The following is a 14980-nucleotide window of genomic DNA, read 5'->3' as shown; positions in this document are numbered from 1 at the left end:
TAGATTTGAGAAACTGTCGCTAAGGTTTCCCACAAGCCTGCTTCAAAGCTTTTTTTTTTTTTATGGCCATTTTATGCACTGGATAAATCACAGATTATTTAGTCTGTATTAAAGTTTTAAACATGAGGCTCTGGCTTTACTGTAATGGGGGGTTTTTTTTTTTTGGTAACTAATTTTACATTTTGGATGTGAGGTAAGCCTTCCACGCTTCTCAGCATTGGTAAGATGAATGCCATGTGCAAGGTAGTCCCCATACCTTCAGAAGGATATAGGAGGAAGGCCAGAGAAGAGGAATCCAAAAATCATTAGAGACTTAGGTAATATGGGAAAGAATTGAGTTTATTTAGCTTGCAAATGAGATGAGTGAGGGGTTAACGTGATAGCAGTCTCCTAATATCTAAAAGGAGGTTATGATTATGACAGCAATGGGATATTTGCCATCTTCTTTGGCTAACACTAATGGGTTTAAACTGCAATACCTGAGACTTAGGTTAGACATCAGGACGAACCTTTAAACTATGAGAATAATCACACATTGTAAGAAGTTACCAAGGGAGGTGGTGGGCATTTTAATAGCAATCGAAAGAAACATTAGCCCGACTTCATACAGGTACAGGCAGGGGCATCACTAGGCACTGGCACACGAGACTCGAGGCCTGATAAAGTGCCCCAAATCCTGGCTTGTTTGTAGGACAAATCAAAGTGACTGCCCCAGACTTTGCGCTTTGACCACAGCAGGCTAGCGCTGTCCGTCCCCCCCTCTCTGGCATGATCTTCCCACTAACAATCCCCTCCCACCATTCTTTCCTTCTTCTCCCATCCTCCGGCTAGCAGCAGGAGGTAATGGTGCTTCTGCCTCCTCCAGTGCTAACTTCAGGCAAAAATCTGAACCTCACCCTGCAGTCTCCCAGGGCGCACCCGGCCCTGTGTGTTCAGGCTTCAGATTGAAGGCAGCAATGGAGCAAACAGATGCAGGTAAAAAGTACTGCTCTCCGCTTGCCAGTGAAAAGGAGGGGGAGGAGGAGAGAGAGAAGAGCCAGAATCATTTAAGCATCCAGCAACACCTCTGGGTACAGGAATCCTTCCTGGGTGCAGCAGACTGAACTAGATGACCTCTCTACGCCCCCTTCCGTCCTGCTTTTCTTTGATTTCGCAATCACAGCATCATATTATGATGTTATAAGTGGACCATTACGGAGCAGCAGATGAAGTCTGACATCGATGCTGTCTTCATTCACAGAAATTGCACAGCGAATGGAACAAATCCTTTTGCCCCATAGAGACATTTTGGGCCAGATTCTGAAAAGCACTTATGCACTTAAAACGGCTTTTGAAAATCGCCGTGAGGGGGGGAGGTGTTGTGCTCATGAAAGTACGTGCGTAACTCACGCTCGGATTTGTACACACGCACAAAAAAAGAGGAGTCCCAGAAGGCAGAGTTGCGATGAGGAAATCATTTACGCACGTATTTCCAACATTCAGACGTCCACAAATAAATGCACACGCACACTTGTACACGTACTTTGGAGGAGGTGCAAATGTGTGTGCGAAGGTCTGGCAGGGTTTTTGAGCACGCCTCTCGTTATCAGTGTGTACTTCTTCCTGAAAGTCTGCTCTGGGAGCTCTGGCTAATGTCCGACATTACTTTCTACTTGCAGACTTTAGCTCTAAGCTCACTGTTATGAAATTGAGCTCTTTATGTAGATCCCCTGCGGTGACCCCTCTACCTTGTGTGGTGGCTATAAATGTGTGCCTGACTTTGCAATGCGGATTCTTTTATAATGAAAGAGAGAGGTTCCCAGGTTTAGGTCAGAGGAAGTGAACTATGTGTCTGTGATTGCATTTTCAAATGCACGTGTGCTTTGCCATCTTTCCTCTGCCTAATGTTTTACCCACTAAAATGGCTCTTTAGAAAACTGTGCAACCAATAAGTGCATAAAATTACGTGCATAAACTGTGCGCATGTACTTTTATGCACATAGTGGGAGAGGCGTTCTGGCGGGTGGAATCTGCACAGTGCTGGAACTTAGGTGCATGCTTTTTGGTTTTAAGACGCAGGCACGTAAATTCACCGGGCAGAAGTGTGCACCCCAAAAAGCAGGTTTAATTGTATGCGTGCATTTTTTGCAGGGATAGTTTTCAAAGTGAACTTACACGCGTAAGTTTGCTTTGAGAAGTCGTCGTAACTTGAACATACGACAGCCCCCAGATTTATGCAGCCTGTTGTAAAATTGCCCCCCTTTAAGAGTTAAAGAAACTGTGAAAGGGGAACTGCCTGAGTAGTTTCTCTCTGAAAATTGTGCAGGTCCCTAAGCATCCAAGTATCTTGCACCTGCGTGGGTTGCTAAAATGGCCCCCCCTTTATGGTTTTGTTATCAAGGGGAGATGGGTGATGAACTAATCAAAACAAAAAGTTTCAACCTCTCCAGAAGCTTAGAAGCTACGAGAACAGAACAGCAGTTAGATCCTTTCAAAGCGTGGGTATGTTTTGATTTGCTGGAAAGAGAAAAATAGCAGCTTCTCTTAGAGAAGCAACAGGCCCGGCTCGTGGATGGGCACTCGTGAAGGAAAACCAGTGGAGGTTTGCTTTCCTGTGAGTTTGGGGGGGTGAGGCAGGCCCCGGCGCCGTGGGGGGACTCCCCTGAGCCAGGAAACGGCGGGGATGCCGCCGGAGACGGTCCTGAGTCTGCCTCCTTGTCGTTTGCCGCTGCAGAAGATGCTGCTGGAAATCGAGCAGAAGGTCGGGGCGCTGTCGGAGCTCTCGATGCACAACGAGAACCTGCTGGTGGAAGGGAAGGCCCGCACCAGGGAGGAGGCAGAGCAGCTGGCAGTGAAGCTCCGGACTTTGAAGGGAAGCCTGCTGGAGCTGCAGAGAGTCCTCCAGGACAAGCAGATGAACATTCAGGTGAGACCGCGGGTTTGGGGCGGTTGGCTTCCAGGCGTTTGACCGTTTTTTTAGAGGCGCCTTTTTTTTTTTTTTTTTTTTTGCAGCGCTGTGAAATGTGATGGGGGGGAGAGGGGGGGTTGTGGTTTGATTTAACTTTCATGTGGAAATAATGATCAGTAAACCAAAAGAATATAAAGTGGTGCCTTTTTATTGGACTAACTCAATGGATTTTTGGGCTGGCTTTCAGGAGCTGGCACTCCTTTCCTCAGATCAGTCTGAAACCGATCAAAAAATGAACTAAATTAGTCAAATAAAAAGGCAACGCCTTATATTCTTTTATTGACCATTCTTTCTGCACATTCAAGTGGACTAGCAAAGTCACGACAATGTTTTAGTTTTCGTATTGTTTACACTGTGCTCCCACTTTAGCAAACTGAAATATTTGCACAAACACCGTAGAACTGTGCTCCTGGGCTGCGATGTGCCATCAGACTGGCTGGCATGATACAGTGCTTAGTCCTCATAGCAAAGTGGGATCTGTTCCATATACCCCAAGGAGAAAAACCTCATCTTATTCTTTCTCAAAGTCAGCGGTGCTATATTTGATTTGTATTTCCAAGAACACATAAAGGTCTAGAAACCGAAAAAAGTGTGCAGCCACTGCCAAATTTACTAAGCAAACTATTGCCTTCAAGCAATGCTGTAAGGAATGCGAGCACATTTTGTCTGATTTGATCCTATGCGTATCTGAACACTGGATGAAGTATAAGATTGCTAACATAACTACTTAATGTTTTTGTTTCTTTAACAGTTATCTTGTTTATTTCTTAGGCTAAACTAGCATGGGGAGAGCTGAAAGCACAGGAGAAAGCAGAACATGTAAAGTGTCTATCTTATGGCTCCGAGTGATTGCTTTTCAGTGCCTGTGTGATTCCTCTGCTTCTTCTCTAGGGGCCCTGCAGTCCAAATCAACTCTCTGACTCTCTTTGCAAAGACGTTTTGTTTAGATCAGTGGTCCCCAACCCTGTCCTGGGGGCCCACCAGCCAGTTGGGTTTTCAGGATACCCACAATGAATATGCATGAGAGGAAATTTGCATGTTATGGAGGCAGTGCATGCAAATTTTCTCTCATGCATATTCATTGTGGATATCCTGGAAACCCGACCGGCTGGTGGGCCCCCAGGACAGAGTTGGGGACCACTGGTTTAGATAACTGTGCCAGATTCACACACAGACCTCATTTGAATTAGCTTTTTCTCTGGGATCTTGCTGGTTCCATTGAACCTAATTAAGTCTCAGAGAGACCGATATTAAAAAAAAAAGAGGACGGACTAGATTTAAGCCTCTAGATTGGGTGCCTAATTTCAGCCGAGCTTAGGAACCAGGGGCGGTAACTTTAAACCAATCATGCGGGTGCCCATACACGCACTGTACATTTAAATCATGCACCAACCGCCCGCTTACGGTTTAAAATATGCCGACCGCACGCAAGTGTGCTCCTAATTTCTAAGCCGTTACGCGAACAAACGTAGTCCTCGTACCTTCCTTAGGATATTGTTGCCTTTAATGCATGCAGCTAAATGGATTTTAAACCATGCTCGCACGAAGGACATTCCCAGTTTTACCAATTAGTCCACCGGTTTGCCCAGTCCATCTCAATGTCATCCAGAGCCCTCTGGTTTTTCCGCTTGCACCTCCCCCAGTTGACCCGGACCCCTCACCCTATTGTGTTAGTCCTAAAAAGAGATGTCTGCAGAATTACACCCCATCCGGAGCAGCAGTAAATATACGCGGCTCACAAGCCACCATGTGCTGCAGCCACCAGATTTAAAGTACAGATTTACGTGCGGAAGTGTTGGACCCACCCCAGAATGTCCCGGAACGCCCTAACTCCACCCCCTTTTTTTTTACTCACACCTGCAGATATTCACGCATAATTTGTAGCTTTTAAAATATGCATTGCTCATGCATGGCCCAATGGGCCTTTTAGCGCGAGCAACACTTTTAAAAGTCACCTCTAGGTTTTCAGCTGAAAATCCACCTACATTTAGGGACCTGAAACTTAGGGATATAAATTTAGGGCTGGTGTTCATATGCCTAGATTTAGGTGCCCAAGTTAGCTGTCTAGTGCTGAAAATCAGGGCTAAACATCCAATTTTTTTTCTTGCCCTGATTCTTACTTTGTAGCCATTTAGGCTCCTAAATGTATGAGCCTAGAGGCTGATATTCAGAAAATGCTGAGTGCCTGATTTTGGGAACCTTAATTAGGACTACTCCAAAAAGAAACAAGGAAACCTTACTGTTCCGCTCGCCAATTCATCAATTCTTATACCATCTTCTATTATTTAAATTGTTTGATTTCAAATTTATAACTATAAATAATTTTACCATTCGGTGTGGGATACAAAGTATTCGGCACAGTTGTTGGGGATTCACGTGCTTGGATGTGATTTTAAAGTGCTCCTGATGCAGGCGGGACGCCGCCGAAGCGCCATGGCGTCGCGCCTTTGTGAAGCAGTGTGCCAACATTTCTACTAAAGAGGAATTGACTATCGGGGACTGGGCTGTTGAAGCGGCATTATGAAGACTTCTGCAATGAGGGATTGACTTCCTGATACTTTTTGAAGTAACGTTTACAACAAACCAAGGAAGAGATGTGAACCTGGACAGGAGAAGGAGGTTTGATATGCACGGGACTTTCTAAGTGAATGACCCTGTTAAGTTTTACATTGTGCAAATATATATATATGAGAAGGAGGCTTGAGACATATGGGCCTTTTCAAGTGAATAACCCTATCCAGTTTATAAGTGAAATGTGTTTGGGAAGGTAGGGTGGTTTTATATTGTGCAAATACATGGCTGCATTTTTAATGGAGGTTTTAGGGGAGTGTGGGGGTTTATAGGAATATGGTGTGAATGATGTGTGAATGTAAACATGGTAAAATTATTTATAGTTATAAATTTGAAATAAAACAATTTAAATAATAGAAGATGGTATAGGAATTGATTGAATTGGTGAGCGGAACAGTAAGGTTTCCTTGTTTCTTTTTTGAGTAATTATTATAGAACAAGGGATTGTCGGTGCCATTTTTCGAGTGTAGGTAACCTTAATTAGGAGCCAAATGGAGGAGCCTATATTTTGGGTTGAAAATAGTTGCCTAAAACTGTGCCACGCGGCACTTTCTGATTTCTGGTTTCCCTTATGTGGCCAGCATTTGGAGATCTCCCCCCTTCCTCCTGTGATAAGAATTGCCTGTGCCAGGGAGATCTTCCAGCCCCCTGTTACCGTCTCCTCCCTCCCCATGACTCCCATCTTTAAAAGAAAGGTCTGTACTGTTTGGATCCAGCACTCCACCTGCCTTCCTTCCACTTGGAACATGTAAGCGTTGGAACTGCTAGCCCCCCATATTATCCCCCTCTGGACTCCCCCAGTGGCACTCTCCCCCCCCCCCCCACCACCTTTCCCAAGCCGAGCCAGGAGGAGGAGAGGGTCTTACCTTCTCTTCACCTTGCTGAATACTTAGTGCAATAGCTTCGAGAGCTCCTGGCATTTAAATATTCATTATTTCATGTCACTCAGTGAAGCAGCCAATCCCCATTCAGAACTCAACTGTGAACGAGACTTGGTCTTTGTACAGAGATCATTCCCTGTTTAACACTGAGTTTCGGATGGGGATTGGCTGCCTCACTGAGTGAAGTGAAGAAATGGATATTTATATATTTACATTCATTTATAACCCGCCTATAAGAAACTGTCATGCTAAACGGAGTACAACGTTACATGTCACATACATCACAATAAAGAAACATCATTTCATTTCATTTATTGCTTACCTGACACACCAATCAGACTAATGTAGCTGCCCAAGGTGGTTTACAACAAATATTTAAATGCAATCAATTAAAAACATTTAAAATAAAACCATTTAAACATTACAAAATAAACAATCATAGAAGTAATGGTTCTGACATGTTCAAGAAGTGTGTTCCATAGGTTTGGACCCATGACTGAAAAAGCTCATTCCCTGGCTTCTTCAAGATGAACTCATCAAGGTCACATCTCAAGGAGGAGCCATAAAATCAATGAGCAAAACCACTGGATGTTGGTGTTTCAAGGGTTTGTCATCAACTACCCAAAGTCTCATTTGAGCCTGTCATCTAAATTGGAATTTATTGGAGCTCTGCTAGACACAACTCAGGAAAGGATCATCACATTTATTTATTTATTTATTTAATAGTTTTATATACCGTTTTACCAACAATAAATGCCGACCAAAGCGGTTTACAATATTTCAAAGCAAAATTAAAAAACCAGAAAAATAAAACTTCAGTGAAAAACACATAGAAATAAAATAAAGCGGGAATAAAAATACAATAATAGTATTATCAATAACATAAAATAGGGTGACATAGGATAAGGAGATTGGCTATTAATACTTTTAAAAAGCTTAAAGAGTAGAAGAAATAAAACACTGGGCTGCAATTAAGAGCTAGTCTGTTACAACATAAATTCAAATACTGGGTATGGATCAAGGTCTAGAAAGAATTCTAAGATTTCTAAAAGGGAAATACAACTAAAAAGCCTACATACTATGGGGTATCCTCAATGTCCTTAAATGCTACTTGGAACAAGTGGGTTTTCAATGCTTTCTTAAACTCCTTCCGATTGAATATGTGCCTTAAAGAGTCAGGCAAAGCGTTCCACAATATGGGACCTACGACTGAAAAAGCTCTATTTCTGGTCACATTTAGTGCCGCATTTTTTATAGAAGGGACCTCTAATAGGTTTTTGCCCGCTGATCTGAGTTCTCTGTGAGGTTTGTAGATACGTAGCGTAGTGCATAACCAAGTGGAGTCCACAATGGAGGAGATAAGAATGAGTCAGCAGATATCTGCTTGGGACGTATTGAGGTTTTTGGACCTTATGGCATCAACAATATATGCAATTCCCTTGGCATCCTCATGAGAACAGTCCAGTGGACCTTAGGATCACAGTGGCAGATGACATCACTCATATGGGAGGACTTATATCTGCTGTCCTTGGAGAACACCTGCTACATTTAAGCTACTTTACTATTTCACGTGCCATACAGAAGGAACCAAGAGCAATAAATAGAAGAGTAAAGTGGTCAGCATGGCACAAAAGAAACCAACTGATCATGAAGATATTGTGGACCATTATTATTCACAGATTTATAATGCAAGAATAAATCTTTAAATTTACAATGAAAATTTACAATTTACAATGAAAATGCTCTCTGTTTCAATGGCAGGGAGAAATGTGGAAAAGAGGATTTACATTCAAACAACAACCAACAAGGCATTGATCTGTGCAGTCTGGGTAACCAAGCATTGGGGTAACTTGCTTGATGCAGCAATCACTACCCTTAACCATTAAGCCTGATGCTCACCTTTGATGCAGCTCCAACATTACTCTCTGATTCAATGGCAGGGGGTGGCAGGAAATTCGAATCAAACAATTACCAACAAGGGCCCTGAATTTGGTGGTCAGTGAAACAGCCAAGTATGGGAAAATAAGTGTGAGAGCTTCCTGGGAAGACTGGATGGGCCGATTGGTCTTTTTCTGCCATTAATTCTATGTTTCTATGAAATTAAAAGCCAATGAAGAGTCCTCAGTGCTGGGGTAATGTGATCATGTAGGCATAGGTTTAAAAGAAGCCATGCCAAAGGGTTCTGGATCAACTGCAGTCTTTATAACTGTTTCTCAGGCATGCTTAAATAAGGGGCATTGCAATGATCATATCTAGATGTTACTATGATACAAAACGAAGACTGAGCTACAGAAGAAATGCACACTGAAGAGGATGGCTCACTATCAATACACTTTTCCACTTGGCTAATAGGAAAAAAAATACCTTCTAAAGAGAGTGTATGGTGAGCTATGAATTGTGGGGGTATGGCCTTACCAACTTTGAAATTGTATCATTGCGCAGACAGATTATGTTTATTTATTTAGCTAAAAATGTTTAGGCCGCCCATCACACAACACTAAACAACTAACACTATCAAAAGATTCATAAAATAAATAAAAGACATCCAAACAAACTAAGACAAAAACAAACAAAGGTCATAGCTCAAAAAAAAAAAAATGCACACTACAAAACAAGAATCTCGTTTTAGGCAGGTACGAGTGGCGAGCTCTACCAAGATCTGAATCGTAATACGCTGGATGAAATAAAGAGGACTTTAGTGTGACTTTGGACACTCCATAGTCCAAAGTGCAAAAGGTAAAGCGTTCCATAGAAGTGGGCCAGCAACTGAAAACTACTAAACGGACTGACAGCACATCCAAACGTCCTCACTGAGATGACAGCAAAAGCTACGTGGGGTTGTATGTAAGCAACATTTGGTTAATGCAGGACAAAGAATCAATTTGTAACATCTTAGGTATCAGAAGTGTTCAGTCAGAAGCTTCTTTGAGAGACTGGCTGCGGTCTGGTCCTCTCCAGTCCTGGGTCACCGTAATATCTCATACGGTCCAAATGTGGGTCTTGGTTTGTATATCTCTTAAAAAGAATTCCCAAGATTTGCGTTCAGCTATATCTCCTGTGAACAATAACCCTGCTCTCTCCCCGGTTACCTTCACCGCAGTTGCAATTGTTTGGATGGACGGGAGGTCAGTTTTCGGATGGATTTGATGGTAATGACATCAGATCTTTTCAGGAATAATCCACAGAATGTTATCTGACAGGTCACACATTATTCATGTCAGCATTTGTGTTGGACCCTTGAGAACCACGTTGAATCAGACTGGGTTTCTTAGAGCCCCAGATCACAGTGAGTGTGTATTTCCACCAATATCTTGTTTCTCAAAAGCATTTACTTAATTTACCAAGAAATTGCCAAAGCAGGATACAGGGCTGGTGCAAGAGTATCTGTCACCCTAGGTGAACCTGCGTTCATGCACCCCCTTCCCCCAACAGTGCACCCTTCTTTGTCAGTGAAGTCTCTGGCCCAGCGCCCCTCTGTTCCTCGTGATGGTGGGATTTTGCTGCCCTCGACATTGTGGCGCCCTAGGCAGGTGGCCTAATTTTCCCAATGGAAGTACTGGCCCTGGCAGTTACATACAACTTTCTTTTCTGCAGAAGTGGGATGAATCTTTTACTCAGTTTGAGAATAGACGACCGGAGCCACGTTTGAATAGCTGCACATAAGAGGTTAACTAGGTTCACATCAGTATGGTCAGAGTAGAAAAAAAAAAGTTTTGTTTTCCCCCAAATAATGTCATGAAGGCAAGAGCTGAATGAGTGATTTGAAGGAATTGTATAAACTCTACAGAAAAAATTCAAGATAATTCAAATGTATGCACAAGTTACTTGATGAATTTGATGGACAAATCCATTATAAATAAAATTCCTTAAATACAAAAAATTAAGGCATATAGCTAAGTTAATTAATTATGCTAACTTTCCAATACTCTTCAGATTTAAAATCAGGCTGTGTAAGCTACTTCTGATTCTAATTTCTGCTGCAACAAATATATGTTTCATGTGTCCATTTCAGTAGGGTTCACTTGCTTTTCCTTAGACACTTCTAAAATGATTCTAAAAATTAACAGGGGCTTTATCCATGTTTCCCCATCTGTAAAATTGTGTTTTCATTGATATTCAGAGAGAGAGAGAGAGATCAGTTTACTATTTATACCATTGTAAGAGGGGTCGCTATTAACTCAGGTGGATGGGGTAGGTTTTGGGGAGCAGTTTACCATGCACAGTCATATGTATAAACAGCACAGTTACCATCAGTGAAGATTTTCTGTCACTTGGAATGAAGAAAGGTAAAAGAGGAGTTGATTTGTAGAATGCACTCTCTACCTAGCTTGATGCACTCTCTACCTAGCTGAAATCAAGCTAGGTAGAGAGTACATTGTACAAATGAACTCCTCTTTTACTTTTCATCACTCCAAATGACAGAAAATCTTCACTTTTGTCAACTTTGCTGTTTGTACCTCTGACTGTGTATGTAAAACTGCTCCCCAAAATCTACCCCACCCCTCTTATGGTGGTATAAAAAGTAAATTTATATATTGGTCTCTACAGAGGTGCTCGCTCACTCTCTCTCCCCTACCTGAACTGCCATTTGCGATAAAAACCTTTTTGGTCAGTGACACGCATGTGGTAATTTAATCAGCAGGCGCCCGCATGTTATAAAATCCAGGGTCAGCACGCGCAAGGGGGTGCACAACTGTGCATCTTACGCACGCCGAGCGCACTGCCTTCTTCTGTTCTCTTCCCCCTAGCCTGACCTTCCCACCCCTTCCCCTAACCTTTCCCTCCTAGCCCTACTCTAACCCCCCCCCCCCCAAATTTTATCCTACCTTTTACGCCTGCCTCTGGGCAGGTGCAAGTTGCACGCGCGGGCAGGCTTCCAGCACGTGATCCCTCGACACAGCGGCAATGGCTGCTGTGTTGCAGGCCTCTGGCCCTGCCCCCGGACCGCCCCGCCCCTTTTGTAAAGCCCCGGGACGCGTATGTGCGCCGCCGGGCCTTTTTAAAATAGGCCTGGCGCGCGTAACCTTCTGAAAATCTGGCCCATAAAGTGCATTTACACGTGTAAAACCCAGTTTTAAGCTTGTAAGTCCTTTTGAAAATGACCCCCTTTGTTGGCAGAGTATTCCCAATCCCACCCCTATTAACCCCTCCTAGTTCTTTCTGAGCATAGCGTCCAGACAAAATTTCCACGTTTCTCATCCTGTTTTGGGTTGGCGCTACATCCTTGAACTGATAATGCAACATGTAGAATATATTACAAATTAATTATTTCCTCCCTCATAGTATTAAGGATTCTTTTACTCTTGACTTGCCACCTCCTTTGAATCACTAATTTATTACTCCTCACCACGGGAAAATAAAAAGGGCAGGCCACACCCCTGAAAAGCTCTAGATTCACACTTTGCATCCAGAAGCAATGAGGTTAATAGGAGAGCATTGATCTCTTCTCCTAAAGATAAGTGTTCTGTGGTGAAAGCAAGTGTACACTTACTCCAGTGTTTTCCGAACTGGAATCTGATTCATGGCTCTATTCCTCTTACCATTTACAGCCAGATGGATAGAAAGAAACTGTAGATAAAAAGTGAATGTTTGATTTGATAGTAGCACTTAATAAGCGGAAGAGCTCCTTTATAAAACTGCAGTTTGTTAAAACGGTTCTCTCTATATATCCATGTCTGTAAATGAAGGAGGAACTACTTTGCTTTAAATCCTTTATACAATTAATGCAGATGGTTTGAATTTTTTTTGTTTGCTTAAATACCGTTGGCTGGTGACATTTTACAGTTGAGCAAATGTCTATCACTTTTAAGAGCTAAGGAGTGGACAGGGTCTAGCAAGAAAAGGATGAAAAACGATGCTAGAAGATGTGGTTGTGCTTGAGCGTTTCGTCACTGGCCGCGCACATCTCTGCTTTTCTCTCTCTTTGCTCCTTGGGCTGGTCAGTTCTGGGGGGTCCACAGGTTGTACTCGGCTATCTTGACCTCCGCCACCATCGGATCCCCATTTCACACTCTGCAACTGGTGGCCAAAGGGCAAAACTTGAGGGAGAAGACTCAGGGTAGAAGTAAATGCAGGGCCCATGACCCCTCATTCTTAAGGTCTTCCCAGGTAGCACGGGGTGTGACAAATCTTTAAAGGCTCCTTCCCGGTCAACAAGAATCTGAGCAGGAAAGAAAATCTAGCAGTTTCTACTAATCAGAGCTTTTAAAGGTGATAGTCCTTCATTTAAATTGCAGGGGGTGATATGTGAGGTGATTTGATTAGTGTCTCTTTGTTTTCTCTAAAGCAGGGACACTTTCAGGAAAGAGAAGAATCGGACGCGGGCTTATCTGGCGCGCAAAGCCCAAGCGTCCAGGAATGGCTGGCACAGGCACGGAAGACGCGGACACTACAGCAACAGAACAGCCTGCAGCGCCAGAAAGTTAGTATTTTATGCCGCATATTTAGGGTCCTTTGTTTTCAGGGGTTTGTTTGTTTTTTTATATTTTTCCTGAGAATTTATCAATGCTTTTTACGGGAAGAATAAAAATGGGAGAAATGAGTCGAAAAAAAAAAAAGACTCATAATGTTCTTATTGTATTAAATACTGATAAATTCCCAGGCAAAATAAAATAAATATTAAAAAAAATGAAGGTTTCTGTGTATATTATACACCTGCTTTCAAGTAGGAATCAGCCTTCGAAGACCTTTAGCTGGATAACTCACAAACTTTCTGGTAAAGGGCCTCATTTTCCAAGCCGCTCGCACGCGATAAGGGACCTTCCGCACGCGAAAAGTCCCTTATCGCGTGCGATACCAGGATGGGGTCGGAGTCGGGGTGGAGTCGGCCCCGGAAGAGGAGGAGTCGAGGCGTCACCCAGGCCGACTCTGCGCCCGACTCTGCGGACAGCGAAAAGGTAGGTGCGCCTTTTCGCTGCCTATTTCGCTCCCAATAGCTACACCTCCCATGGTGGCACTATTGGATGCGAAACCGACAGTCGCGGTGCGATCGCTGCCGGCTAGCGCAGGCCCGCCCCCCCAGCTCTCATCTTCTAAAGTATCGCAGGCCTGCGATACTTTAGAAAATGAGGCCCATAGAGAGGTAAATCTGGGAATCATCAGCATAAAGATGGTATTGAAAACCATACACTTACTATTACTACTGCTGTAAAATATATTCAAAAAAACAAAGCAAGCAGACAGATTTTCAGTCGGACAAGTCTCCCGCTGAATATACTTTCCTAAACTTATCTGGGCAACGCTATGTGGATAACTTTAAAACTATCCAGCTCAGCTATGTACTGAATAATATAGCGGGGAAGGTGGAAAGGTATCCAGATAAGTTTAACTCTACTCAGCTAAATTCAGAATATTACTGGGTAAGTTAAAAAAAAAAAAAAAAAAGCTTCTGGCCTACGGGACAAATATCCCAGCCCCCCCCCCCCCACCCAAAAAAAAAAACATTTAAAGAATGCGCAGGTTAGTGTCTGATCCACCCTCCCAACCTTCAACAGTAAAAAAAAAATAATAGAGGCCATAGTGACCTTCGGCCAACCCCCTCCCCCCCCACCCCACGTCCCCTACTCCATCCTCCCTACCCACCCGCAAACTCTACGCCGTTCCCCGGCCCCAGATCTACCAAACCGCAGCCAGGAGCTTGATACGTTTCTATCTCCTCCCAGCAACTTTCAGCGCTGCAACACTTAATTTACTTTAATTTATTTCATTTAATGAAATGCCTTTCTTTGCAGGTAATCAAGGGGTTGAAAATAAAAGAAATAATCCATCATGTAAATTAAATTGAGTTAAAAGTAGAAACAGCAGTAATAAATACATAAAATAATCAGATAAACAAACAGGTACAGTGTAGAATAAAACTAAAATCAAATAAGACAGTTAAGATAATAACAAATGATCGTTTAAAATAAAACAAACATCACTTAAAACCAAAACAGGTACGAGAATTGTACAGAATTAAAATCAAATGGGATACGACAATAAAACCAACAATTAAATGTTTCCCAAAGTATTTATTTATTTATTTTTAAAGTATTTATATCCTGCACCCTCCAATGTTCGGGACAGGTTACAATGAACATACATAATATTGAATAAAACAGAGTAACACTAAATTAAAATAAGTCAATTATTAAAGTCATAGATGCAGAAATAAAAGTCCAATCTTAAACACTGATTTAGAAAATAAAACTTGAAAGACATCATAATAAAATGAACAATTTGAAAAACATAAAAATAAAATCCAATATTTTGGTGGAAAAAGTTCACAAAATAAAAATAAGGCTAATTTTGGGAGGTAGGAGAGTCACAAAATTCTGGAAAGGCTAGTTTGAAAAGATTCTATTTTAGTGCTTTCTTAAATTCTTTGGAATTGGAAATTAATCTAGGGATAGGAGGTAAAGTGTTCAATAGAATTGGACCTGCAATTGAAAGACGCGCTCACGTGTTATGTTCAACCTTGTTGATTTTGGTGATGGAGTTTGTAACAGTAATTGATTTTTTATCTTAAATTTCTGCAGGAAGTGTATAAGTGTAAAGTTTCTAATAACCATGAATTATGATTATTGTGAGCAATATGGTGAGC

At 42.3% G+C, this 14980-nt stretch overlaps 1 protein-coding gene across 1 annotated transcript in view; it reads left to right on the top strand.

Moving 5' to 3' along the window:
• The window catches only part of SYNE1 (spectrin repeat containing nuclear envelope protein 1), a 966955-nt gene that overhangs the window by 732278 nt on the left and 219697 nt on the right, over window positions 1–14980 (top strand). The window contains 3 exon segments of the mRNA XM_029596918.1: window positions 2714–2905; window positions 3719–3766; window positions 12689–12820. Of these exon segments, the coding sequence (XP_029452778.1) occupies window positions 2714–2905; window positions 3719–3766; window positions 12689–12820 (372 nt within the window).

This window comes from Rhinatrema bivittatum, chromosome 3, assembly GCF_901001135.1.
Source record: "Rhinatrema bivittatum chromosome 3, aRhiBiv1.1, whole genome shotgun sequence".
NCBI classification, from domain to species: domain Eukaryota; kingdom Metazoa; phylum Chordata; class Amphibia; order Gymnophiona; family Rhinatrematidae; genus Rhinatrema; species Rhinatrema bivittatum.
Note: the sequence above shows the minus strand (reverse complement) of the source record. Positions and strands in the feature narration are given on the sequence as shown.